We start from the raw sequence: 26650 nt of genomic DNA, 5'->3' as shown, positions 1-26650 counted from the left end.
GATGTTTTGTCTTTAGTTGATAAATATTTCTCTATTTTAAAAATCTTTAATGCATTTATCAGATTAGGTCATGTGCCTTATGCTGGGACGCCAAGTATTTCAGCGAAAGACTGAAATGGCTCCTTCAGAGCGGCACATAGCCGTTATGCTCACAGGAGGGAAAACACTGCTAACAGCACCATACGGGAAGAGGGAAAAGGTTTGAACACGCGTATGGATCACCACTGCCGCACGGATTTTAGCAGGACAGGCCTCCGGAGCGGCGGTGTGTCCGCAAATGACCACTAGCAATTGTCGGGGGCGAGCTCTCTAGTGCGGCAGGCCCTTCCGCAACCTGCCGCTAGTGCCCGCGCAGTCAGGGCCCCACTGCCGCCGAATCCCCGGGAAGACTCTTCGCGCCTCCCAGCGACGCCCGCTCGGTGCTTCCGTGGGGCTCCTACGCCAGGGCTGCCGGGGAGAGTACGACCTACGTCTCCCCTCGCCCACGCCAGACACCCCCAGGCGTCCTAAGGCGCTTCCCGTTCGGCCGAAGCCTGGCTTCCTCCAAGGCAGCCAAGGGAAGCGGTTCATGAGGAGCCGAAAGGAGGCGACGGCAGCCGGCCCTAAGAGGAGCGCGCCCCGCGCTTCGCAGAAGCCGCTCACCGGTCTGGGCGGGTAAGATACTGCCCACGCCGTTGCTAGGTCTTCTGCTCGCGTCCTCGGGCAGGGAGACAGCGCCGGCCGGTCCTACCGCAAGAGGCATGGGGGGGGGGGGGGGGGAGGGGGGGAGGCAAGAACAACGACTCGAGAGGGCTGGCTTCTGCCCCTGGCACCGCCTGCCCCGCTCACCTCTCCTCAAGCAGCTTCTCGCGCTTACCTGCGTGGGAGGGCAGTCCTTCTTGCCCCGCCTGGCCGGCTACCAGCGGTATCCCCTTGTGAGGAATGGTTTCTTCCAGCTCCCCGCCGTAACCTCCCGCTCCTCCTTCCGTTAGTGCCCGGCTAGGCAGGCGCCGGCTTGGATGCTGCCGCTCGTGAGGCGCAGCGCGCTCCGCCCGGCTTGGCCCCGCGGCACCCGTGCGCCGCCCGGGAGGATCGGGGTGTACGAGGGTATTCCAACCCCAGCCCCACAGGTAACGGGGGGGGCGTTTGCCCTCTTTGCCCGTGCTTCGCCTCGCCTACCAGCCCTCGGCCCTCCGCCTCCCCGCGCTTGCGGGGCACGAGCTGCCTCGCGTGGGAGCGCCGTCCCTGGGCAGCAGCGGCCGAGCGGCTGCACGTCGTGATTCAGCATCGGCGCCCGGGAAGGAGGGGCGGCGGCGACGGTCAGCGCTGCGCAGCCTAGGGGCTGCGGGTGTCGGAGAGCGGGTACTGGTGCCGGGCGGTTGGGAAGGTGCGCGTCCCGCCTCGAGCCGGGCCGTGGCGGCGTCTGTTGTCGGCTGGAGGTGATGCTTAGTGACAGGAACGTGGGAAAGGGCCGCCAGGGCCCGATGCTTCTCGGGCGCCTCGGGTCAGCGTGAGGGCTGCGGGGAAGTGTGGTCCGCAGAGCCGGTCCCCGCACCCGCAGCCCTCACCTGGGACTGTAACGGGGGCCCCCGGGCCCGGGCAGCGCGGGATTGCGGGCGGGACCACGCGGTGCCGGCGGGCAGAAGCCCCTCGGGAAGTTTCCTGAACGTAGCGGACGGCCCTCGTGTTCGGAGGGGAGCGTAACTGTGTGCGTGTTGCAGTCGGAGAACAGGGAGAAAGGAAGCGTTTCGGGATTAACGGTATTAAATCGCCCCCATTTGGCATGTGAAGTCCATCGTCTGTGCAGGTTGTGTCGCACGTAGGGCCAGGGCTGTTTGAAGCCAGTTAGGGTTAAAATGGGATCGTGTTCTGGCTGTGGTACCCAGTGGAGGCTAAAATGTAGAGCAAGTTAAATCTCTGGAGATGCAAGTCAAATATCTTCCTGTTCTTACTTGAAAGCCCATAATCTGTGGGATCGTCTTGCATTTCAGATATTGAGACCACACGTAATTGCAAGCTAAAAGGAAAAGCAATTGATGCTGGAATTTGAGTAGACTGCTGAACTCTGTGAAGCTGGCATAAGCTCTCAATATTGTTTGCTTTTGTGCCTTTCTGAGTATTTGCAGTTTAAGTACCGAAATTAGATTTTAATTTCTTCTCAGAAAAACTCTAAACCAACTAAACAAACACCCCTCTGGTTCAGAGGTTTTCTGCCTAAATCCTTCCTTAATTTTAGGTACTAGGATGTTAGCACCTATCTGTAGTAATACACAGGTAAATTCTGCTGGTTGTTTTCACAACTAAAAGACTAGAAACACTTTTTTTGTGTGTGGGAATTGGTTGTCCCCCACATTCTACAGAATCTCAAAATACACAGTATCTTGGCATCAGTAGAAGCTTTTGCCCCTGTTTTAAGTACTAGAATGTAGTTTTTAATAGAAATAGGATATGTATAGGTTTTCCTACATGGTGAATAAATATGTCTACACTGATATATAGAAGTATTTTTGAAGCCAGATTCTCTGAAGACAAATGTTACATAGTTTCAGAAAATTGCATGAGCTTTTCATACTGTGATACTGTGATACAGAACGTGGAATTTCTTTTATAAGGAAAGAGTGTTGTACCTGCAGGTCATGGCAATATTATACAAGAAAGTCTAGAACAATGATTGTCACTTTTTTGTTTTTAGAGAAAGGCCCTCTTTCTGTATCTTTGAAGGTTTACATACATTCCACATACTTCTGAAGGGATCTGACCAGCAATTTGGAAATGTTAGAAGAGGCCAGGAGATGAAGCCTGTTAGCAGTTAGGAAATTATTCCAGTAGTCTAGCAATCATTTTAGTAATCTGAGGCTCAGGTTTGCACTCAAATGAGGCTTTGTTCCTACATTCTTCCAAAGCTGACTGTTAAAGTGGCAACAGAGATTAAGTTGTGAAGAACTGCTCTGTAGTTAGGATTCTTTCCAAGATCTTTACAGTATTGTATGTCGATAATGAAACGCATGAAAACTTTGAAGGTGAAATGTGGCAGACTCATACTGACTGCCCAGTGTGCTTACTCTGAATTGTCAGCATCAGGAAAGACTGAAATATGATTTCTTTTGAATCTTCATCTGTGGATATTATTTTTTAAAAAAATCTCTGTAGCATACATAGGGCAAATAATTAATTTCTTGAACTTCCACATTTTCTAGTGTAGTGGGGCTTTATCTTTTTTTTATTTTTCCTTCCCTATGTTTTAATGTTGTGTTAAGGACTGTTTTTGCATTCGTTACTTGGCAGATGTCTCATGAATTAATTTAAGGATAGAGATCCTTAGAAAATAGTAAAAATTGATATAAAATCTTTAATATCTGAAATAGAGAAATTGATAACATTGCCCAAGCTACCTTGCATCTACTTCTATAAAGCTTCCATCATGTCTTAAAAAAGGGCATGAGAATGTGTTGTAAGATAATATTTGAGTCACTAATGTTTTTTAGTTTTGTGCTGTGATTTTATCAGTGTAAAGACATAGTGAAACCAGTAGTGCTTATTTTCCTTCTCTACAAATTCATGCAAACCTTTGCAAAAATTTGAATGTTGTCACTGCCTTGAAATGTTGTGAGTTCTGAGCCAATCCTAAATCATAGGACACTCAGTTGTTTCAGTAGGCTTTTTATCAGGCCCAGATGAAAAAGATGGATGGTTGTCAATCTTTTTGATGAGGTATTTTCATCATCTGTTGTTGACACCAGTAACTCTGTAATGATTTGGGCAAGGTGGGGTGGGGAGAGAATAGATGTGTTTTCCTAAAAGAGGCCTAGAGTCTGTATGTAAATAGTGGGAATTAGTTTTATTTGGAAAGAGGAATACAAACTGTCACAGTTAAGAAAAATCATGGCAAATATCACAGGATTTGAGCTGAATTTTGGTTTTCCCTTGTGAACTTCAGCATAATTAGTCTCAGATTCACTTTTATTTTCTACACACCTGGGAAGTTAATTTGGGCTGCTTGACTTCCGGCAGTGGGATTCAAGTGGTCCTTATTAAGCACAAGGAAGCTCTTCAGAGCTTTATTAATGCATACCTAAAATTCTGCCAGAATGGTACTTTGTAGATACTCCTTTTGCAGACATGATGATCTTCCTTTAAAGTTTACTGGAACCAATGAACCTTTTTAGCATTAATATTTAAAATACTAATGTATTTTAAATGTAGAATGGAGTTTGTTGATGTCTACTGTGCTGGTTAGACAATCCTCTGTAATTGAGAATGAATACAGGAGAGAAAGCTTTGTAACATACTAAGAGCAACCACCCTTTGACTCTGTTGGGTATTAAAGCACATCCTCCAAATCCATAGTAGCCACCATTCTTGGAGCCAGAAGTTCTTTCAGATCAGGTTTCATAATGCCTTAGTCTACTGGATACCCTTCTTTGTGTTGATGGATGCAGGAACCTACAGATTCCATAGGGACCTTGGTTATACTGTGAAAGTTCTTCCCAGCAAGAGAGATTGGCCATTGGAATGTGCTGCCCAGTGAGGTGGTGGAGTCACTATCCCTGGAGGTGTTCAAGAAAGGCTTGGATGTGGCTCTTGGAGCCACGGTTTAGTTAGTCATGAGGTGTTGGGTGATAGGTTGGACTTGATGATCTCTGAGGTCTTTTCCATCCTTATTGATTCTATTCTGTGACTGAAGTCTTAGCTTTGTGCTTGTTCCCAGTGTTCTTTCTTGCCTTCTCTCTTAAATTTTCATGCAGCTGTACAGAGTAGTTTTCAAATGCTACCACATTAATTTATACAGGTTTTTCTCTCACCTTGAGTTCCATACACCAAGAAACAAGGTCTGACATCACAGAATAAACTTGGGTTTGTGTTTTGAAGGATTAAATTAAGCGTGCATGATAGTTCTTGCCTTCAATATCAGTTTTAGTCAGAATACAGGATCTCCAGAATGAAACCCACTGTATACAGTTGTAATGTTTCTTTTCCCAGTGTTAAAAATGTAAGTTCAAATAGTTAAAAATGTTAAAAATACAGGTATTCAGTTAAAAATGACCTTTGCTTCAGAGAAAATATTTAAGAATAAAATCCTGTTTTGTTTTTTTTTCATGAGCAGTCACCTGGGGAAACAGAAGCAGTGCTGCTTTGTGGAGAGCCCAAATTAACAATAATAATGAAAGAATTACAAAAGGAAACAGTATTTCAATTTAGCACTCACTTTTCACTTCCCTTTATGTGGCATGAGTTGCATGCCAGTTCCCTCTTATGTTTGTGTTTGATTTTTGGAAGGGTTCCAGGTTGAAGCCTAATATGCACTACTGCTCAAAACCACCTTAGATGGCTACATTACTGTTAATTGATAGAAAAATTGCTTAAAAGGATGGAAGTGCTTTATACTTCAGTTCAGAAGCCCCTTCTGACCAGCAGTAATGACAGTACTAACAGTCACTCTTTAAAAAGAAAGGAAAAAAAGACAACTAAATCCACTCCTCATATATAATAAATGCTGCAGAAAGAATTGAGTGGGGTATGGGCTTCGCAGACATAGTGATATGTTGACAAGCTGATTTTCATCCTTGCTTAGTAGCAAAATGCTAAATATATTCTTTGGTTACATTAAAGTATGTTTCCTTCCAACTTTGTCCTTGGGTTGACATGTGTTTGTTTTATTTTTAGCTCTTGAAAACCAGCACAGTAATATGCCTGTAGTGTGCAGTGGAATCATTGGAATATAGCATGAGAAAATGAAATCAGATGCTTAATACTGAATTCATGCAGGTGAAGAGGCAAAGATCTAGTATGAACACAAAAAGGAGTGGACTGACAGGACAAAAGATTGTGAGATATGATGGGGAAGTTGCTCTTATTTTCTTACTCATAATGGACTTTTTGAAAAACACAGAATAGAGCTATGTGATGGAAGTATTCATTTTCTTTGCTTTTGTGGGTGATTGTTGTGTGTTTAATGTTCATTGAACGTGAAATTTCTGTGAACTTGTTGTATTGTTTTATCCTTTCAAGCTTATTTTGGTTGTGTGGGGGGTGGAAAAATGTGCTAAGACATTTTATATGAATTATTGATGGAAGAGATGTGAAATACATGCAATTTTTTCACCCAGGGAAACCATCCTTTCTTATTACATTTTATTGCATGTGGCTTTTTAGAGGAATATAATATTATCCTAACTTTTTATCTTTGTGTCAACCTGAAGTCTCTGAAAGACTATAAATTACTAGTGAGCATTAACAATTAGGCATTAATTTGAATAAGATATTTTTTGCTTAAAAGTGAACAAGAATGATACGAGAACATGACTTTGGTACATTTTGTACCAGTTTAAAAGTGAAAGCCTTTACTGAAAAGAATGTTTCTGAGGATGGAGACGATATATTCAGTATGTAAAACAAAGTGTTGCTGCATGATGAGACAGGAATCAGTGCTGTTGTGGACTATTGAAAGGTCTTTAGCAGAATGGGGAATCTTCTGGGATGTTGACCCAGAGCAGTATCTGCAAGTGAAAAATAGAAATAAGGGAATGATATGGCATTAGATTTGAAATTCTGGACACCACTTTAGAAACATTGCAGTTAATGACTCCAAGCAGTTGCTTTAAATAGCCTATATATTACTTTCCTCTGTTGTCTTTGGGTATGAAGAGAAAACGAAAGGACATTGTGGTCTTTCTGCTGAAAGCAGCACTCAGGAATACAAACACATATAGAAAACAAGTATTTGGTATTTTCTGAGAAAATTAAATAAAATAAATGAGAAATAATAAAAAAGATTCTTGAGAGTGCATGTTTGGGAATGTCTGATGCAGATAGTGCACCATTTAGTTTCATTGATAAAGAAGAAATACCAGCCACTCATTTGTGGGGCATGCATGCATAATGGTGTTTGAGGATGGATTAATGACCCAGTTGAGACTGACTCTACAGATATAAGAAAGTTAAAACCAAGCAGTATGAGGAGCCACAGGGAAAAGACATCTGTGGAAAGAGATTTCAGGAGAGATGTCCACATCTCACTCCCACTTCTGTGCTTCTGCAGGAAATTGTGCCACAGTTGGTTGTACTGAGTTTCTCCTATAAATTTCCAGTTTAGAATAGAATAAACCAGGTTGGAAGAGACCTTCGAGATCATGTCCAACCCATCAACCAACACCACCTAATCAACTAAACCATGGCACCAAGCACCCCATCAAGTCTCCTCCTACACACTTCTAGTGATGGTGACTCCACCACCTCCCTGGGCAGCCCGTTCCAATGGGCAATCACTCTCTCTATGAAAAATGTCTTTCTAATGTACACTCTAAACCTCCCCTGGCGCAGCTTGAGACTGTCCTCTTGTTCTGGTGCTGGTTGCCTGGGAGAAGAGACCAGCCCCCACCTGTCTACAGGCTCCCTTCAGGTAGTTGTAGAGAGCAATAAGGTCTCCCCTGAGCCTCCAGGCTAAGCACCCCCAGCTCCCTTAGCCTCTCCTCATAGGGCTTGTGCTCCAACCCCCTCACCAGCTTTGTTGCCCTTCTCTGGACTTGTTCCAGCAAGTCAACATCTTTCCTAAACTGAGGGGCCCAGAACTGGATACAATACTCAAGGTGTGGCCTAACCAGTGCAGTGTACAGAGTGACTTCCCTGCTCCTGCTGGCCACACTGTTCCTGGTATAGGCCAGGGTGACGTTTCCACTGTTTCAGGCCACACTGTTCCTGATACAGGCCAGGGTGCCATTTCCACTGTTTCAAAGTCCTCTTCCATTTTGGAAGGCGTACCTAATTGTATGAGCTGTGTTGTTTCTTTGGTTGGTTGGTTTATTTTTTATTGAAGTAGAGTGAGATTTTCATACTGAGCGACGTGGTGGGATTCATCTCACCGACATTACACCTCTACAATTTGTATACCTGCAGCTGCCTACACTGACTATATGTAGGCTGTTTGTGAAGAAAAAATGGCTCAAAATCTACATTGTAGGGCTCTACAGTTACACAGATCAGTCCACTGTTGTGTTTTTATATTTGAGGACTAAATGTGCTTAAAATGTAATCTGTGGCATTTTGTTGTAGTATTTTTCCAAATTGGTTTATCTGCAAGGGAGAGCCATGCTACTACTGAACAGGGGAAATGGCAGCAAACTATGGTAGAGCTGTCAAATTTTCAGAACCTTATTTCCTTGTATGTACAGTGCAAATATGCACATTTGTTTGATTCTTCTATTTCCCTCAAATGGACAAGCAAGAGAGGTTTTCTTTGCACTTCAGAGGGAACACCTACTGTCAAAATTCAGAAACTAGGAGGAAGTAAGAGGAAATATCTTTTACACTTATTGTAGCTTTTGCACCTTTTGCTCCCTGCTTCATTCTACCTGAAGTACAGTACTACAGCTGTGTGAATATATCCTTCTCCATCTCACTAGAATCTGTGTAGGACACTCCATCTTTGTAGGACAGGTGTGACAGTAGTGGTGCAGTTGGTCATGCCTGGCACATGCAATGGGCCTGACTGCTGTAAAACTGACAGAAGACAGTGGAGTGCAGTGTTGTTTGTTTGTTTTTAATTTTTCTATGTGAGGAGAATGAACCCAAAATAATTTTCCAAACCTTTTATTTTCAGGTGGCCTCTGTGGTTCACAGTCCACCCATATTAAAAAGTACTGAGCTGTCAGATTAATATCATAGTATCATGGTATACTATGATACTAATCTGACAGCTCAGACCTATCTTTTCCTAATTAAAAGAATAATAATATGACAAAGAAAAGTCTTCTAGTGACATTATGTCAGAATACGATTTATCATTGATATAAATGGACATTTTAAAGAAAACAACCAAATCTAAGAGCTATGAATGGTTTCAGAATAGAAGAGGTTTCAGAATACACAAAGAATTACCCCAGGAAAAAAAATATTTCTCTTTTTATCTCTTAAGATTTCATTTGCTTTAAAAATTGCTCCATGAAGTTTCATTTCTGGCTTGGCTGAAACCAAATAGGTTTGATTTCAAACGCTGAAGTACACTGAATCATACAATCACAGAATATCAGGTTGGAGGGAATCTCAAGGATCATCCCTAGTGAGATTATTTCAGTGGCTGATTGCCCTTGCTGTGAAAATTTTCCCTGTTTCCAGCTGGAATCTCCCCAGCAGTAGCTTGTACCCATTACCTCTCTTTTCCGCATGACTCCTTGTAAAAAAGGGAGTCTCCATGTTCTTTATAGACACCCTTTAAGTACTAGAACCTGGTGATAAGGTCTACTCTAAGCCTTCTTTTCTCCAGGCTGAACAAATACAGTTCTCTCAGCCTTTCTTCAGGTGGCAGCTTCCCAGTCCTTCCATGATCTTTGTAGCCCTTCTCAGGATTCTGTCCAACCTGCCCACGTATTTTTGTTGTATAGCGGAAACCAAAACTGAACAGTATTCCAGGTGTGGCCTGATAGGCTGTGAGTGGGAAAAGGCTGCAAGAGAATAACCATTTTTCTTAATGGCAAATTATGAACTATTAATCTTCTTTAACTTACTTCTCTACTACAATTTTATGATACTGTGGCCTTGACCTCTTAACTCTACATTTGGAGAAATTGTTCTGGTTACATACCTCGTGTCTCTGGTATAACTCCTTCCTAGTCACTGAATCATTTTCTAGTTTTAGATTTTATTTCTCTTTAGCTTTGTTATGGCTAAATCGTACACTGCTTTCTTCCCACAGCTCTTGTCACACTCTTAAGTGGGAAATAATGCATTCTTTTCTTATAACATGTATTATGCCTTTCTCTTTTAACCTAAAACACAGGGAGAAAATACCTGGAAGGGGTTAAGAAAGATCTTTAAAAACTGCTATAGAGAGGCTAAACCTGAAGGAGCTGCCGCTGCAGTCTTTCCCTGGTGTACCAGCACTGCCTGAAACTGTATCAGCTGTCAATTATTGATAGAAAAATCTGTTTCCAGAGGGGTAACTCTTCAGATAGTTTCAGCAATGCAACACTAACAGTAAGTGATTTCATTTTGCTGCTTCTACTGCAGAATTATTTTTACTCTTGTTTCCGTATCAGTGGGAGGTCCTGGTACGACTGTTTATTCTGCAGTATGTAATCTTGTCAGTTAAATCTATGATAAATAAACATTTTACACTCTAATCAGTAATTTGTATGCAGAGGAATTTGATATATTATGCTGCCACATGCTGCTGATAAATTTTTGTTTGTTTCCCCCTGCCCCCTTACTCTCTGTTGCAGATGATGTTAATTGAAATAATCTACCTTTGGTTTGTATGCTTAGTCATTCTGTCCACCATATGTATTTCGGATTGAGTTATTTTTCCTGGTTTTTTTACACTTTTTCTCCATTTTTTTTTATTCCATTTCTCATTTATCCTTCTGCTCACAGTTTATCTTTCCTTAGACAAATAGACCAAGGAGCGTCTTCTGAATACAGTAAAACTTGATCCGTTAGTTAGACAAAAGATACTGGAGAACAGCATGAAGCCTTTCCTTTGGCGATCTGTCTGTTTATCACCTGCACAGTAATCCCTGTTGCTGAAACTGTGAATCCTACGTGTGCTGTGAGATATGAAGCACTACATCTAGATACCAAGCACTTTTGAAAGTGATAGTTGAAGCTTGTGTTCTTTGTCAAAAAGGAGAGAAATTCAGAGACAAGTCAGTTAGTTGTCACTGTATTCTCTACTGTGATGAAAGTTTGATTTAAATGGACTGTGGTTTTGACTTGCATGACACTTGGGTTGTTTTGTTTACCAAATGAGTCTGTGTCTTGTATTCCTGAATTGTGCCACCAGCAGTATTGTTGTGGAGCTGTGATATGAAGTCCGCAGCAATCAGCAGTAATGTCTGCATTTAATTCACTAGGCTACAGAAAAACTCCTGTTACACATTGCTTGATTTCACTATATACTTGAGACACATTTTGTACCTTGTGTACATTTATTCCAGATAATGGAACTGGAAGATTTCTTGGAGAAAAGCTCTTTCTTCCTTTAGGCAATCAAAGTAGCATAAAAATATTGGGAAGGGGTTTTGTATTTGAAACAATTCAAACTCCTGGATCAATAACTATCTATGAATCCAATTTGATTCTCTGTTTGTTTTTTTTCCCCTCTTTGGATTATCAATGGTCTTCATTCTCATTTGTACTAACACTTTGCATTAAACACTTACTGAAAGATTTATTCTTCCAGTTAATGTGTGTTGTAACTATGCCATACTTTTCTATTTATAAATGCATTTGCCTCAGTTCTTCTTTCCCGGTGGTTATTAGGTAAATATAGTTCTCCCTGGCTACAAGAAAGTCTATATTATGAAGGATTCTGAGAAAGTCAGAAACATAAAGGTTTAGACATTGTAATTTTCAGCCTAATATAATACAATGATTAAAAAAAAAAAAGACTGTGTGGATCAGTTCTCATTCATGTGATATTTTGTGTAGTGGTTATGTGTGTTGGTGTAAAATAATATATTTCTTTTGAATATTTCAAAACTAGTTAACTTTGCAGCTAATTGTCTGTGTAAGTTTAGCCTTTTTGTTTCATTAAGAATGCACCTATATAAAAAAAAAAGCTTGAAGAAATGAAAAATCAAATTGAGCCCTGCTAAATGAATTGAATATCCCATTGCTGTAACCTCTGGTGAGGACTTTTATTTCAGTACATGTCTCAACCATAGCTCTCAACCAACACACAATGACTTAAAAGAAAAAAAACTCAATGAGCCACCCAAAACACACTCCAGAGCCAATTGCTTTCTTCTTGAGAGTGGATCAAGATGGATGAGGACAGGACTAACTGTGATGTTGTTCCAAACTTGGAACAGTGCTGCTGCTGTGATTAAAGTCGTGAAGACAAAGAGGCATACTTAGGATTGTTATCTCCTCGGATTTTGGAGTTATTGTAGAAGCTATGATGCCATTGTCAGCATGAGCTTTAACTCAGAGGCAGTATATAATTGCTCAATAAATACACTGTTCAACAGGAGAGGGTTAACATCATTAGTGCTGTACTTATCATTCAGAGGGTGCATTGTTGTGAACCTGTGAGGACATTTTCATGCTTTGATCTTTTAAGCAAAATAAAGCTAGTGCATACAAAGTCTGATGTTATTTTTCTAGGCTGGCTACATGCTCTATTTTTCTACGGATGAGCAATATATAACAAAATATGCCTATAGTAGGATTTTGGAGTCTCAGTTCATTACTGGGAGGATAGTGACAGTCAACAAAAATGGTGTAATACAAAGGATTTGGAGCCAGTGCAGCCTTTTTAAAGGAACTTTATAAATCAGGTCAATTCCATTTAGAGAAGCTTCTGATGACTTGCATCCTTTTGAAATGGCTGATTTTCTTGTATTTTCTTTTGCAAAAATGTTTTAAAATCAGTGGGGAGGAAAGCAGGTTTCTGCTGAAATGTTTTGTAACTTCGGGAGTTTCTGGCTGGCTTTATCAGTAGTTTGTAAAATATTACTGGCACTGCATGTCAGTTGCAGTAGGCTTAATGATACTCTATGGTAACTGTGAATATTTATTGAATTTATTCTTTACAGAGTAGAATTATATGACACAGTCATTGAAACATTACATGTCTACCAAACCTCACACAAGTATTCTCAGTGGAGCTGAGCAAATTGGATCCGTAGTTGGAAGTGGCAGTGCAATGTGATAACTCAGTGTGCTTTCATGGTCAAGTCTTTGAATAGCTGTTTCTTGTGATTGCACTTAGTATCTTATTGATGGCTTGATTTTTGTTTAGTGCTTGCACATCAGGTGCTGAAACTGCATTCTGATGTCTGCCAATTTATACTTCAGCCTGCTGTGGGAGAGTCATCCTTGCAGCTACACTAGAAAGCATTGTTCTGTGGCAGCATGGAAATTAGGGTAGTATAATCCTCAGAGGCATTGTGGGCCATGTGTGATGACTGTGGTCTGCCTCTAGAGATGCTGAAATAAATCTGTAGATTGTAGGCCTGCAAAATATGAGGTGAAATGAGGTAGACCATGTGGGGCTGAGGTGTGGCTCTTACAGTACACAGAAATCTGTAGAAATTATTTTAACCATATTTTTGTTCTTGTGTCCCTCAACTTGAGGCTGCCACTGACTTGAGGCAACCAAAGGAGAATTTGATGTGAGGGGGAATTGTCTAAAGCTAGCCTGTTTTTTTCCTTCTTCACCAAGATCTTAGTAAATCTCTCCTCAGGGGTTGTTTGTAATACAATAAATCACTCCAAACAGATCAGCTTCCTTAAAGGATTAGCGCTTATTCTTTTATAATAAGACAGCTATGCTGATATATATATATGAAATGTTCAATTGTCCTGTCTTGTAGATCCCTAAAATCTCTAGCTTTTGCTAGAGAAATAAATCTTCTGAGAATGGAGTGATAGAAAATAAAGAAGTATCTTAATTTGAGCAATGATGAGTGTATGGTATGCACAATTTAAAACAAGCTGTTGTACATGTTGATGTAAGCCATTGTGCTGTAATGAAGAACTGCAAAGTCAGAGCATAGATATTTCCACAGGTGCCAGAACTCAATCTCCTAACCCTCTGTTGTTTACCAAAACCTCACTGCAAGCGTCACTTCAATATTACTATTACTACACATAACCATTATTGCACATTATCATCTGTTGCTTACAGTAGCAGCCATGGCTGTCTCATAACAAGTTGTGTTAGTCCTTGACTTCTTGCACTCATGGTCCCCACAATAAATCAAACAGGGGTACTTTAGCTGTTTGTTTTAAAGGGAATGCTTCATTTTGAGGTGACAGGGGTGCAACCTTCCTATGAGTAGTAGGTATCATGACAGCTGTCTCTTGAAGAGCCGAAGTGGCCTAGACTGCTCCAATGCCATTTAAATGAAGACAGAATGGTGATGTTGCTGATTTTGATACTTACAAAAGTGGTGGGTTTGCATTCAGCAGTGCTCAGCAGAACTTACTGTGATCAGGATGTAAGAATACTTTCTGTTCTAGAGTTAGTAATACACTATCCTGACATATTTATGATGTTACCAACACTTTCTGAAGTGGTGAACAGTAGTATGAAACCTATGCTTTTTTCTATGCTTTTTGCTGACTGAGATCACTCCATTAAAGCAGGTGTGGTTTTTAGCAGATGCATGTTTTCTGAACTTAAGATTTTTATTGTATAAAACCATGGTTACACTGTGGATAGTTTGGTCTGTTCTGCCAATACTCTTCTTTGTCGTTTTGAATACTAAGTGATTTTTACTAGAAGTTCCTTTCATTTTATTTATGAATTATTGATTTGTAAGTCATACAGGTTTTTTTTTCACTTGCCTTGTCAATTGATGTATTTCCTGTGTTTACTAAAGAAAAAATAATTCAAGCATTGTTCATTTTATTGTTGTCCTCTAATTCTGTGTTGCTTTCTTTGATGTCCCTCTCTTTCAATACCCAGAACATAACTATATGTTATAGCACTCTATTTGCTAACAGTCTGAACTATGTTATCACATTAGAAAGTGCTTTTGAAGGATGACAATGAGCCAAGAGATAGTCACATTGTGTACTCTGTTGTGAAAGACACCTTGGAGGTAATTTTTTAAAGAGAAATCCATCTTCAGGTTTGAACACTTCAATGTTGATTTAAATTTGGCCAAGGATTTGAAGCTTCATTTTTAAACGCAAAAAGAAGCAATATTGCTTCAACACAACAGTGAAAAGAAACAAAAGTTGCCTCTGCACCCCGTTCTGCTCTCTGTGTATTTTGAGTAGGGAATGATTAATTTCTGTGAAGCTGTCTGTGTAGAGTAGTGCTTAGGGATATGATTTAATTGAGGACTTGTCAGTGTTAGGCTAATGATTGGACTCGATGATCATATAGAGCTTTTCCAATCTAGGCAAATTCTGTGATTCTTAAATTTTGACACTTCCACCATCTTGAGAGCTTTGAATACATTTGCTGTTTCCTGAATCAGGGATACATAGACTAGAGTAGAACAAAACAGAATAGAATGTAATAGTACTTACCGTTTAATAGACCTTTTGTGATAATAATGAAAAAACTCAAAGCTCTAATGTGCAAAGTCTAGTAAGACCTTGAAAATCTCCTGTGAACTCAGACTTTAAAAATCCTAAAGTTCTGTGCCAGTTCTGAGCCTTGGAGCTGGCACTGAAGGGTTGTCTTCTGACCAGATTCCAACCATTTAAAGTCAACACACATTTTGTGTCTTCCAGCAAAAAACACAAGTTCACAGCTGTGATGCAGACTCTGATTTCTATTGTGTTTCGAAAACAGAATTTCATGACTGTTTATGCATCCAATTTTATTAAGTAGATGTTATGAATTCTGTTTATTATATGAACTGTAGTGGGGAAGGCTAAGACTGATTCTAGGGCTTTTCCTAATCTGGGCCTTGAATGCAAAATGACACTTGTAAGGTTAAACTCACAGTAAAGTACCTGTAACTTGTCAGTTCAGAGGTAGAGGGCTGTTACTGTAGCTTGTTTTGGTAGTTTGTTTGGTAGTTCAAAAAAGTGTTGAAAGTTTTAGGAATGCTGACCATTTGATAAGCTAGTTCAGAGGATTGTTTTGCAGAGCTGCACAACTCAGGAAAGTTTTATGTAAATCATACTGTTTGTATTCTTGTGCAGCTTGTAGCTGTCCATTTAGCAAATCAGCCACCTGAGAACTCTGTATGTTCACTTTATCTGAAAGAACTGCTGAATAAACATCTCCTCTCATTTGATGGTGAAAGTGAAGGATGTTGAAATGATTAGATTTCATTTGACTTCAGAATATTTTGAACCAAACCTTAATCTGTATATATTTTGAAGCCATCTGACAGGTAGCTTTTGAAAAACAAGGCCATCACTTTGACACATTGAGCCCCGAAATCACGACTGTTTTTTGCACTTAGAATTTCTTCGTAGGAGTGAGAACTTGCTCCAAATTGTTCTTTTAGCGTGTTACAATAAAACTGCTCCACTATGCTTGCTCGTAGCAGGAACACTTCTGTGGTGGTTTTAGGCTATGCCTTTAAAATTTAGCTGCAGATTTGGGGCAGAAAAGTAGAAAAATATAAATAAATCACTATTGGGTATAAAAAGGAAAGCAAAAGATTATTCTAAACAAATTAATTGGGTAAATACCTGGAATAAGAGGAGCTGTACCATAACAATTCTTACCTTCTTTTTCTTCTGATCTTGGCTGTCTTTGCTTTGCTTGGGAGAGATAACGTGCTTCTGGCTGATCTTGGCTAAGTCTGACCCACTGCTTTCTCTCTCTGCCCCTCTTGGGATGGCAGGGGACAAGGCAATGGAACGGCTTTTTCCCTGGTCTTTTTGACCAGGGAGGTTTTTGTGTTGTTTGCTAATTGTAAATATCTGTTTAGTATTGTAAATACCGTATATTTTGTACATATTCATTGCATTCCATTGTAGGAGGTTAGTTTTTACTTGTAAAAACAGCTTCATTTGCTTCTGAGTTGGTCTGGCAAAAAATTAATGCAGGGTGGGGGGGAACTCCAAAACTTCAACATACATTTTGTCAAGACATGTATTTTAAAAAGAATAAAGGTATCTTGAAAGGGCATGAGGCTTTTGATTCTGCAATTGAATTGCTGCAAATTGTTACTACTTTGCTATGTGAGGATGGTACTGAAAAAGGCATTTTTCTGTTAAAGTGCTTATTAGTCTTAATGTCATTTTGAATCTGCATTTTATTGCTTAATTCCACATCAGCAGTAGAATGTAGTTTTGTCTTACTGCAATAAATAGAAGACTTTACCTACATCCAGACTTTCACACTTTTAAGATCTCATGGAACAAACCCTGCAATTATTTAGGTTAGACTGAAAAAATTTGGTCAGTGCTCTGAAGACTGTTTCCTCTTTTTTCTGTGACATTTTTGTTATTTTAGTTTTCCATCTGAGGAATGTGGATTTCAGTGCAGTGATGGTGTCCTTCGCTCCCTGTGGTCATCTGCCAAGTTTTGTAACTGTATTCTCAGTGTGACTCCATTTCAGAGTGAAAGCTCCTTATGTCAGGAGTGTTGTGGATTTCTTCCAAGCTACTGTGCCTTTCCAGACACTTTGACAGCACTGAGTAAAGTGCACTAATGGGTTCAGAGGAAAGCAGTCTGCTGGTTTTAAAATCAATTCTAAAATACTCTGCTGTTGGTGATTGGTCACTTGTCTGTACACAAAAAATGCAGGAAACTGGTAGACTAAATTTTGTAGCACTTCACCAAGAATATAGGAATACACTTAAGAAATGTTAGGTGTGTTTGGGAGATATTACCATATGTGTCATAGCTTAAGATCTGGAGTTGCATTTTCAGTTTGTATACGTAAAGTTAAGTGCAAGTATAGCCCATGGAGCTTTTCAGACTGGTCACCAGCAGTACCACAATGGCTTGAAGGAGAGGAGTGCACTGAGTGTTACAGTGTTGTCTCTGTGGAACGTGGGAGTATTTTGATGTTAGACGATTCTTCCATTCTTAATGCCTAAATCTATTAGATGAAATATGTTTTAAATGTGCATATCCAAGCCAGTATTTTTTTTCCTAGGGTATGCAGTAATGGTTTCATGGTTACTGGCATGATCCAAGTTAGCTTGAAGAATCTCATTGATTTGAGTGTTGTTTGAATTAGGTTCTAAAATTCTTCCACTTAAAATTAAGTTTGAATTTGACTGGATTAATTGATTGGATTAATTCAGCCTTTTTCTGGGATGCTCACTCTTGGACGGGGCGAAGGGGTTGATGGCATGCAATTCCTGTTTAGAGATTAACAGTAGCCTTTTGAGCTCCACACTGCATCAGGATGTAAAGTGAAGGATCATGAAAGGCAGAGGTCAATTTGGAGCAATGAGGAGCAACATAGGAATTAGAGATCTATTGAAAAATACTTGCATGTAATCTAAGCAAGCAAAATATTTTTCAGACAGTTTACTATCTTCCTGTATTTAAATTGTGTAACAGCAAATACTGCTCTTTAATTTTCTACATCATACTACATCTTGTCACCAAGAAAACAGGAATCATTCCATTAACTACAAACCCACTTTTTCCTACTGTCACCAGCTCTTCACACAGGCACTCTTATACCTTGCTCAGACTATTCTCTTGGATGGACTCAAACAACTGGCTTGGTCTCTCTCTGTGCAAAACTTGCCTCTGTAACATGAGTATCCTACCTCTGCTGTCCCTGGAGGGAAAGAGCTCCATTTTAATTTTTTTTCTTCTGCCTCTTTATAGGACAGGATTGTGTGTGGTGTATCTCTTGCTGTCATTCTCACACCTGTTCCAGGCAGCAGTAATGATAACCTCATCTTTTCCCCCTTAGAATACTTTGAATAAAAGTGTTTGTTTTTATAAGAATGTACTAACCTGGACATGTCTTCTTCACAAGCCTTTCTTCCCTTACAGGTTAACCATTTTTGTGCAGCCACCCTGAAAATTGGTATGAGTGAGCAACATACCTTCATCAATTTGCATGAATCATGGTTTCAGGAAGAGTGATACATACAGCAGGAACTGCAATCCTTTTTGGTCAGAGTGTGAATTCAAATTGCTTATAGGTGACTTGCCAAGGTTAAGCAAGCTCTGTCAGTTCCAGTTTGGAAATAGAATACATTTCTCCATGTTATTAAAACCAGCCTCTTAGAAACATGTCTTTCAGGTAGATTAATAGATACATATACCTCTATATTGTTGTAGATGAGTGCAGGTTACAAGCTGTGCTTATTTTATAAGTAAGAACTTGGGACAGATATAAGAACTGACTCAAAATGTGATGTAATCATAACCTGACAATGTTGCTGCTTTTGCTGTTGAATGACCTGGTGGGCCCTGCGATAAGCTTTGCCCTGTAACTGGCAATTCTGACAGGATGGCAGAGGCTGCCTGCAAAGCTATTTCTGCTGTGTAGAAGTCAGAAGAAGGAAAGACATGTGGGAGCTTGTGGCTGCCAGGGCCTGTGGCATTGCAGTGCTGCATCTCAGCATGCACCATTTCCTTCCAGATCTCTTCTCTCCCTTTATTGCTTTCAGAGATATATTCCTTCCTTTCCCCCATGACCCAATTCCTTCAGTTAGAGAACTGCTCGTCTAGAGCGTAGTCCTAGAGACCTGTCAGTCTGAACAGTTGCAGTTTACCTGGGAGGATTGCAGTCTGATCTTAGCTTTTCTTGCTGCAGAGTTGGAACTTCTTGCAGTACTGCACTGGGAACATAAAAAGCATGGATGTTCAAGCAGGAGGTAGTCTACTGCTCCCAAGGCTTAGCTTGCAACTCACAGCTATTGTTCTGGGTAGTGGATTTTCCTAGGTGAAATGCTGTGCCTCTCATCTGTCACTTGGTATGGCAGGAAGAAAAGCTAAGACTGCCCAATTATGTTAGACCTGTAGTTGCCCTTCGGAAAGGAAATGGTGCCAGCCGGAACAAAGGAAGGGACCGAATCACTTGTAAAGCACTTTGAAAACTAGTAGCTTGGAACTGCTGATATTTGGTATTCAGTTAAATGGTTCTTTAGAGATGGGCAACTTAAAAGAAGTGTAGCAGTTTTGAATTATTATATGCAAGCTTAAAGCAGAACACAGTTTGACTTTACTGGTGTAGCGCAGTGCTTGTGAAAAGTCAGGATCTTAGAGTAAGCTTCAATACAGAGTATAGTAGTGATCCCTTCTGTGACTGAAGTATTCAGCTTAAATCAGGATTTGACTGATAAGAGTGCATGTGTCTTTGTAACAAGATTTGACATCATTAGAGCTGTGCATGCTTCAGCTCTGATGATAAAAAATGTCAGCCATAATTTTGTGAAGAAAAGAGTTACTTCAGTGGTCAGTTTGCAGTGATTTTTGCGGGAGTTAGGCCAATTGATTAATTTTCCACATGACCAAACTTAGAATTGTCCACAGAATAAAGGTGGCCGTAGTTCTTTGCCACAAACTCATGTATATGTGCTAAAAAGTTGACTGGTTGAAAGTCACGGACTGTGATCCTTTATATTTAAACTCTGACAAGTATTCTTCTCAAAAGAGTAGAATAATTTCTATATAAAGAAAAAAAACAACCGTAATTCAAAACTGCAATGCATTTGGAGCTTTATGATTCGCCTTTAGAATACAAGGTGTTATAGTAACTTTGGGCAGGCATTTTTCTGTGGTTTTAAGCTGAAGGAAAGCCCTATGGGCTGCTTTGGTTTTTTGACTATATTATAGATTATAAAGTGTGTTGTATTATTGAGGACTGGAATTTCTCACAGGGAAATATTAGTAGCCTTCCAATTTCTTCCAAATTTGTTAAAAGTTTTTAGCCAGTACAGACAAAGAGCAACTGCTAGGCATGTGTGTAAATGCATAGAGATCCTTACTTGGCTAGCAGACATGCTTCAGTATTCCCAGGAACTAAACATGTCTTGTACTCTGGTGGTATTCTTAGCTTTGAGAAACAGATAACGTGCAATGTTCAGTGAGTCATTGTGTTCAGCACGGTGTTTTCCCTCACAGTGCTTTCAAATGGGTGAATGCTTTACTTTCTCACCTCTCTCTCTAATTCTAGTTGGCTGAAGGGCAGGAGGACTTTCAGGCTGCCTTCTGAGGTGATGGCATCCAAAACATTAAAGCTTCAAAATGACCTGCAAGTTTTAATTCTGGTTCAGCAAAGTACATTTTATGTGGGTGTGACTGGGTGTTACTGCAATGCTGTTGACGTTGGGAGGTTTGATTGTCATTACAAAAGAGAATTTGGCCCTAGTACATTGGCAGCAGTCACAGAAGAACCACTATCTGTTCTTTTTATCCTTTTGTGTTAACGGATTAAGTGTAGATATGTGTCTTTAAAAGAAATAAGATCTTGTAGCTCAAGGTATCTGGTTTATATTTTCTTTCCAAAAAGGTGGATTGTCCAGAATATATCTCCTGTGCTCTCTGCTGTGTGTACACAGACAAAGACAAGTGAAAAAAATTAGGATTTGTAAGTAGTGTTTTGGTAATTTTGCTAAATGCACATATTGTCCAATCTTAATACCAAAAATGTTTCACATCATAAGTCATGTCTGAATTTGGCTTTACTGTAATTTTCTGCTATTTATAGCAGAAGGAATTCCTCATGATTGATACAAACCTACTTAAGTTGTACAATCACCACCAGTAGCAATACATACTAACTTAAAGCTAGTGTAGGGAATATCCACACATAATTGCAGAAAAGTAAAGAAAACATTTAAAAAGTAGTAGCTTATATTGTGTACGTTTCAAAAAGGCAGCCTTTCAAAGAGTATTTGTTTCCTTGCAGACTTTTTTATAACAGTGCTTGCATGCCTGAAGTCACGTAAGGGTGTATTTAGAAGCATCTTATTCCTGAGTTGTTTTCCTAGAATTTTAGCCCGTTGTTCTTAAGATGGACCTAAAAAACTTTACATTATGTGAGATTTTCATGTACGGTAGTGTATTCCTAGACAAAAAAACCTGAACATTTTCATCAATGTAGATGCAACAAATAGCATTTTCTACAGATCAATACTTGGTTTAGAACCTGAGAGTTTAGATACTGCCAGCCCAAAGCATCTTTGAAATTGTTTGTTCTGACATGAAGTGGTTATGAAACTGCAGCCATGGTTTATGAAGTGATTATTGGATTAACTGCATTAAAGATATTGATAAAAAGTGGAAAAAGGTTATTAAAATTACTTCAGTTATTTCCCATTTGGTATCTGAAAACACATAGTACATTGTGCTTAATTTAAACAATTGGATTATGGTTTAAAATTTTTATAAAAACAAGTTTGTGGAGATAAAAGTTTGCAGTATTGATTGAATTCAGTGTTACCTGTTATCATGCCCCAAATCTTCCATCCAGCTTGATCAGTCTCTTAAAATAAACACTGCTTTTGACTGGTTATTAAAAGCATTTCTGTACTTTGTTTTCTGCCATTTATTTTTTAAGGATTTCTCAGTAGTGAAGCCTCTCATATATATATACACATTTATTATTTTTTTTTTAACACAGATACTTATCTATTCCAGAACTAATGCTTTCTATAACCAGAGATTGAAATGCTATGACTGAAGTTTTAAATAATTTGGCTTTGACAACTCCATCATTTTTTGACAACTTGGAACGGAATTTGGGCTCTGCTCCGCACTGTCTTAGGCTATAATGCCATCCTTGCCTAATGAGGGAGGTATGCAAGTCTTGGTTTTTTAATAAAGCCTATTAGTTATTCAGTATGCAGTTACCTCTGATTTGGAACAAAGTTAGTTTTAGTTCATATGTGTATGTCAAGATAGAAAAATGTTGATAGTTGCAACCTTATTTTTCAAAGATAACCATGGATCTTCACCTCTGACTTTGAGTTCGGAACTACCTTATCAAAGCACAATTAAAAGAAAAGCCAGAAAGAAGAAAAATGGAGTCATCACTGCAAATGTTGCTGGCACAAAATATGAAATTGGTAGGAGACTAAAATTGTGGTTTCATCTTAATAGCCATTTACATGAGTGAATTGCTTACTAATGGGGTGGATTATTGCTGACAGGAAGACATTTCCAAAAGGTTTTCTTTTGTAGGAAACCTTTATTTGTAACATTGTGATGATAGCCTTGAACGCTATATGTCTATTACTTTTCAATTCTTACTCAGGGAAGGGTTTTGAAATGCAAAAAAAGTAATCAAGAAGGTTGTGGGAGATCGATGTATGTGTTTGGAAGTTGACTTAAAGCCCTGAAAGATGAACAGTGTAAATTTCATGTTAAATAATTATTAATGAAGGTTTCTCAATACAATCCTCAAATGCTTTATATTTTGATGCTTGGAACTACTTCAGAAAAATCTTTTCTTCTGGAGCCTGAGTTATGCCTGGCACATAATATTTTTTATATTTTTAATATGAAAATAATATATGCATTTTCTTTTCTAACTACTGTACCTTATAGAATCATAGAATGGCTTTGCTGACGGTTCCTGTCTGGGGCTGTGTACTGCAAAACCCTACCTGCCCGGTGCCAGGAAAGTCTCCTGCCTAGCTCAGTCTGGCTTTGATTTAGCATGCAGCCCTTAGTGATGCTGCTTCTGAGATGTTGCTTCAACTGCTAATTTTTCAGAGGTCTTTGGCTCACCCTTCTGCAATGGCACTTGGAGCCATCACTGTTTGAAAATTAACAGCCTGGAGAAGAGAGGACTCAGAGGGGTTCTTACCAGTGAAGAGGGTGGGACAGTGTAGCCAGTGGTAGGACAAGAGGCACAAAATAGGACGCAAGAGGTTTCACTTAAACATAAGGAAAAAGTTAGCTTGGAGGGTGTCAGAGCACAGGAACAGGCTGCCTATGGAAGTTGTGGAGTCTCCTTCCCTGGACATACTAAAAACTTGCCTGAACGTGTTCCTGTATAACCTCCCCTGGGTGAACCTGCGTTAGCAAAGAGATTGGACTAAATGATCTCCAGAGATCCCTTCCAACTCCTACTGTTCTGTGATATGTGATAGCCAAGATAAGTCTAAAAGCCATAAAAGTAGACTTTCAGTAGCTGATTGTGGAATGCCCCAAAGCCCTTTACAGTTGTGCTCTAATTCCAGCCCCAGTACAAGGTGCTGTAATGTTATAATGACAGGTTTGCAATAAACTGATGGAAAGATAAATAATAGATTGCATGTTAACATTTTCTTAAAGGGTTGAATATTGGAAGTATTTAAAATCTTAATAGATTTGTTTGTATTTTGAAAATCCATTTTAGAGATCCCCTAAGTATGTGCTTTCTCTGTAGTGCGTGTAGTCATACGAGAAATGGGATTTGTGACCACACGTGATGAAGATGAAACAGCTAATCTTATATGGAGTGATTCTGCTGTGCAACAAGAAAAGATTGCTGAACTTCGGAACTACCAGGTAGAGCACAAGTTAGGACTTCAGACACATTTCAGTAAACTGCTTCATTCTGAAACATTTGATAATGTGTCGTTTTTGGAGAGTTACATTTGTATGGAGACGCAAAACCCCCCACAAAACACCACCACCAACCAAACTGTAATAAAGCTATGCCACTACAGATTTTAAAAATCCTATTCTCTTTTCCGTATTTATTTGTTCATGCTACTTACAATCTGGTGTCTACATATTTGGGGCTATTTATTCATGCTTTGGTCTGCCACTTGGGTCTGGTGAATGATCAGAGTTTGAAAGAAGACACAAAACATCATTTGTGAGGTACTTAAAAGCTTTTAACCAGTAAGTTAACAAGCAGAGCACTCTCCACAATTTCTGTGAATAAATAATTCCTTGGTTTTGCCATTCTGTGTCCCTAGATAGCTTTCAATAAGATTATGGTAAGACTATGATTATTAAGATTATGATTTTTTTGTGTGTGAAAAGAAGTCAAAGGGCATATCATGGTAGTGGAGGAGAATACAACTTGCATCATCTCATCATCTTTAGTATTGCTAAGAATACACAGTATAATGTAAGATATTATCTTAAATAATATTTATGTGACACTAATTATATTTACCTGAGCATGCAACTGAACATTTTAGATGATTGCATTACGTGTACCAGGAGAACTAAAAAGTACCGACTAACTCCCTTTTTTTCTGCTTCATCAGAGAATCAACCATTTTCCAGGAATGGGAGAGATCTGCAGAAAGGATTTTCTGGCAAGAAACATGACTAAGTAATTTATTATTTTGTATTTTTTTTTTTTAATATTAAGTTTCTCATCTGAATGTAATGAAGTTTAATACTCAATTGTTGCTTGTAAGGTTTCTTTATTAAGAGGGTATGAGAGGACCAAGAATAATTTCTGAGTAATTAATCACTTTGACTTTGGTCCTGGATCTGTAGCATTGAAGCAGGCTAATGCATCTTGCTAGTTGATTTCAGTGGAAAATGGTATTGATTCAGTTCTCTGTCTGTGCATTGCAGACTGTAGGGGAGCCTTAAATTAATGTATAATACTGTTAATACATAATATATCCAGACATATATCCTGTATTGGTATATACAAAAAACCCCAACTAGTTAGTGGATGGATATTATTTGTTTAAAATAATTAATGACTATTTTTTGTGTATATCAAATTTGAAAAATGTGAGCCATCTTACTGCTAATGTGAGCAATAAGTCAGAGAGACTTACTTGTCTAATTATAAGTTCTCCTCACTGTATTGGAATAACTGGGTTCTGAGGAATTATCCTTGCTGACAATCTGTGAGTAAGATCTGCAAGAAAACAATGCTAAATAATGGTACAACAGCCTGGAAATAAGGAAAAGTTTAGGGATAAATGTACGTGAATATTTTGATTCTTTTAATCTAAATTAGTTTAAAGAGCAGTTATTAACAGAGTTAACCTTTTGGCCTCCAAACTTAATGACGCTGCATTTCCTGTTACCAGAAGAGGATTTGTTTCCATATATTAATGTAATTGATGTGGTATCTCCTCTCTCATTATTTTCCTTCTGTTTTGTAAATAGAACACATAACAGTTGCATATGTTGTACATGTAGTGATGCAAATATGTGCATTGCTATGGTGTTTACCTGTCCTATGTGTAGGCCAGAGCTTCCTTATGTCAATACAAGCTACATGAGCTCTTTTCACTGCCCCTTCCAGACTTTAAGTAAAAACAGAGATGGCATGTGTAAGCAAACAGCTTCTTGGAGCAGTCTTGAAAACAGTGGAACAGCGTTGGTCAGCTTGATCAGCAGTGGTATCCCTGTGTATTGCTGCAGTTCTGTGATTTTAACAAAATCCACAAAATGGACAAAAGGCTCTTGCTACCATGTGCACTGTTTTCAAATACAGTCTGATTATACCTCTCTCAACCTACTGAATCCTGAGTTTGAAACACAATTTAAAGGTACTCAGTGCAGAGTGCACACATTATAGATAAGATAGAAGTAATTTAATGTCACTTAATATCAGTAGCTATAACAGGGCTTTATTCAGTCTGTTTCATTGCAGTACTAGCCTTACAAATACTGAGTATTGATAATACATGTTGGGGGGAAACTTCAACCCACCACATTACAAAAAATCTGAGATCAGAAAAGAGAAGGGAAAAGGGAAGAATTGTTATGGTACAGCTCCTCTTATTCTAGATATTTACCCAATGAATTTGTTTAGAATAATCTTTTGTTTTCCTTTTTGCACCCAATAGTGATTTATTTATACTTTTCTACTTTGCTGCTTGAAATCTGTATCTACATTTTAAAGGCATAGCCTAAAACCACCACAGTACATGAAAATCAAGATGATACAACCTGACGCTGCTTGTGAAACAGACGTACATACGTGAAATCAAAATTCAATTGGGATACAGGGTTTGGCAAGCTCTTGTCAGTGCAGTAGAGGAGTTTGTTTCATACAGCTGCTGTTCTGTCTTAAAATGTATTTGAACAGGATTGTGCAGAAATGCTAGTTCTGTTCTTTTGCTTCTCTGCTGCATGCAGTCTTTTCTATTCCTGTTGGTGATTCAGAATAGCTGTGGGGTTTGTACCATTGAGAGTTCATGAAACAACTGCTGAGAATTGGTCAGGACTGGGCTCTTCTACTCCTACCTTTTTTTATTGTACTGATCTCACCCCTGCCATTTTATGCGAAATGTTTGGAATAGACCAGAAGAACAAATCTATCAGACTCTAAGAGGCAAATATTACTCATGAGCAACTGCACTTCAGGGAATTGCTCTCAAAGCCAATATCCAGGCACTCTGAACCACAGGACAATGC

General features: G+C 39.3%; 1 protein-coding gene across 7 annotated transcripts in view; it reads left to right on the top strand.

Annotated features, from left to right (window-relative positions):
• The first annotated feature begins 985 nt into the window (after positions 1 to 985).
• The window catches only part of TTLL7 (tubulin tyrosine ligase like 7), a 77214-nt gene continuing 51549 nt past the window's right edge, over positions 986 to 26650 (top strand). For 3 of the 7 annotated variants that reach the window (XM_068141147.1, XM_068141145.1, XM_068141141.1), the window contains exons 1-7: positions 986 to 1109; positions 9752 to 9948; positions 20826 to 20903; positions 21939 to 22113; positions 22255 to 22383; positions 23691 to 23812; positions 24526 to 24593. In XM_068141147.1, the coding sequence (XP_067997248.1) occupies positions 22089 to 22113; positions 22255 to 22383; positions 23691 to 23812; positions 24526 to 24593 (344 nt within the window). In that variant the 5' untranslated portion in view covers positions 986 to 1109; positions 9752 to 9948; positions 20826 to 20903; positions 21939 to 22088. The remainder of the gene's footprint in view (positions 1110 to 9751; positions 9949 to 20825; positions 20904 to 21938; positions 22114 to 22254; positions 22384 to 23690; positions 23813 to 24525; positions 24594 to 26650) is intronic. The other 4 variants (XM_068141142.1, XM_068141143.1, XM_068141144.1 and 1 more) reach the window with 4 other exon arrangements.

The sequence above is a fragment of the Melanerpes formicivorus genome, unplaced genomic scaffold (genome assembly GCF_026170545.1).
Source record: "Melanerpes formicivorus ecotype bairdi unplaced genomic scaffold, bMelFor1.0.p_v2 SCAF_7, whole genome shotgun sequence".
Classification (NCBI taxonomy): Eukaryota; Metazoa; Chordata; class Aves; order Piciformes; family Picidae; genus Melanerpes; species Melanerpes formicivorus.
Note: the sequence above shows the minus strand (reverse complement) of the source record. Positions and strands in the feature narration are given on the sequence as shown.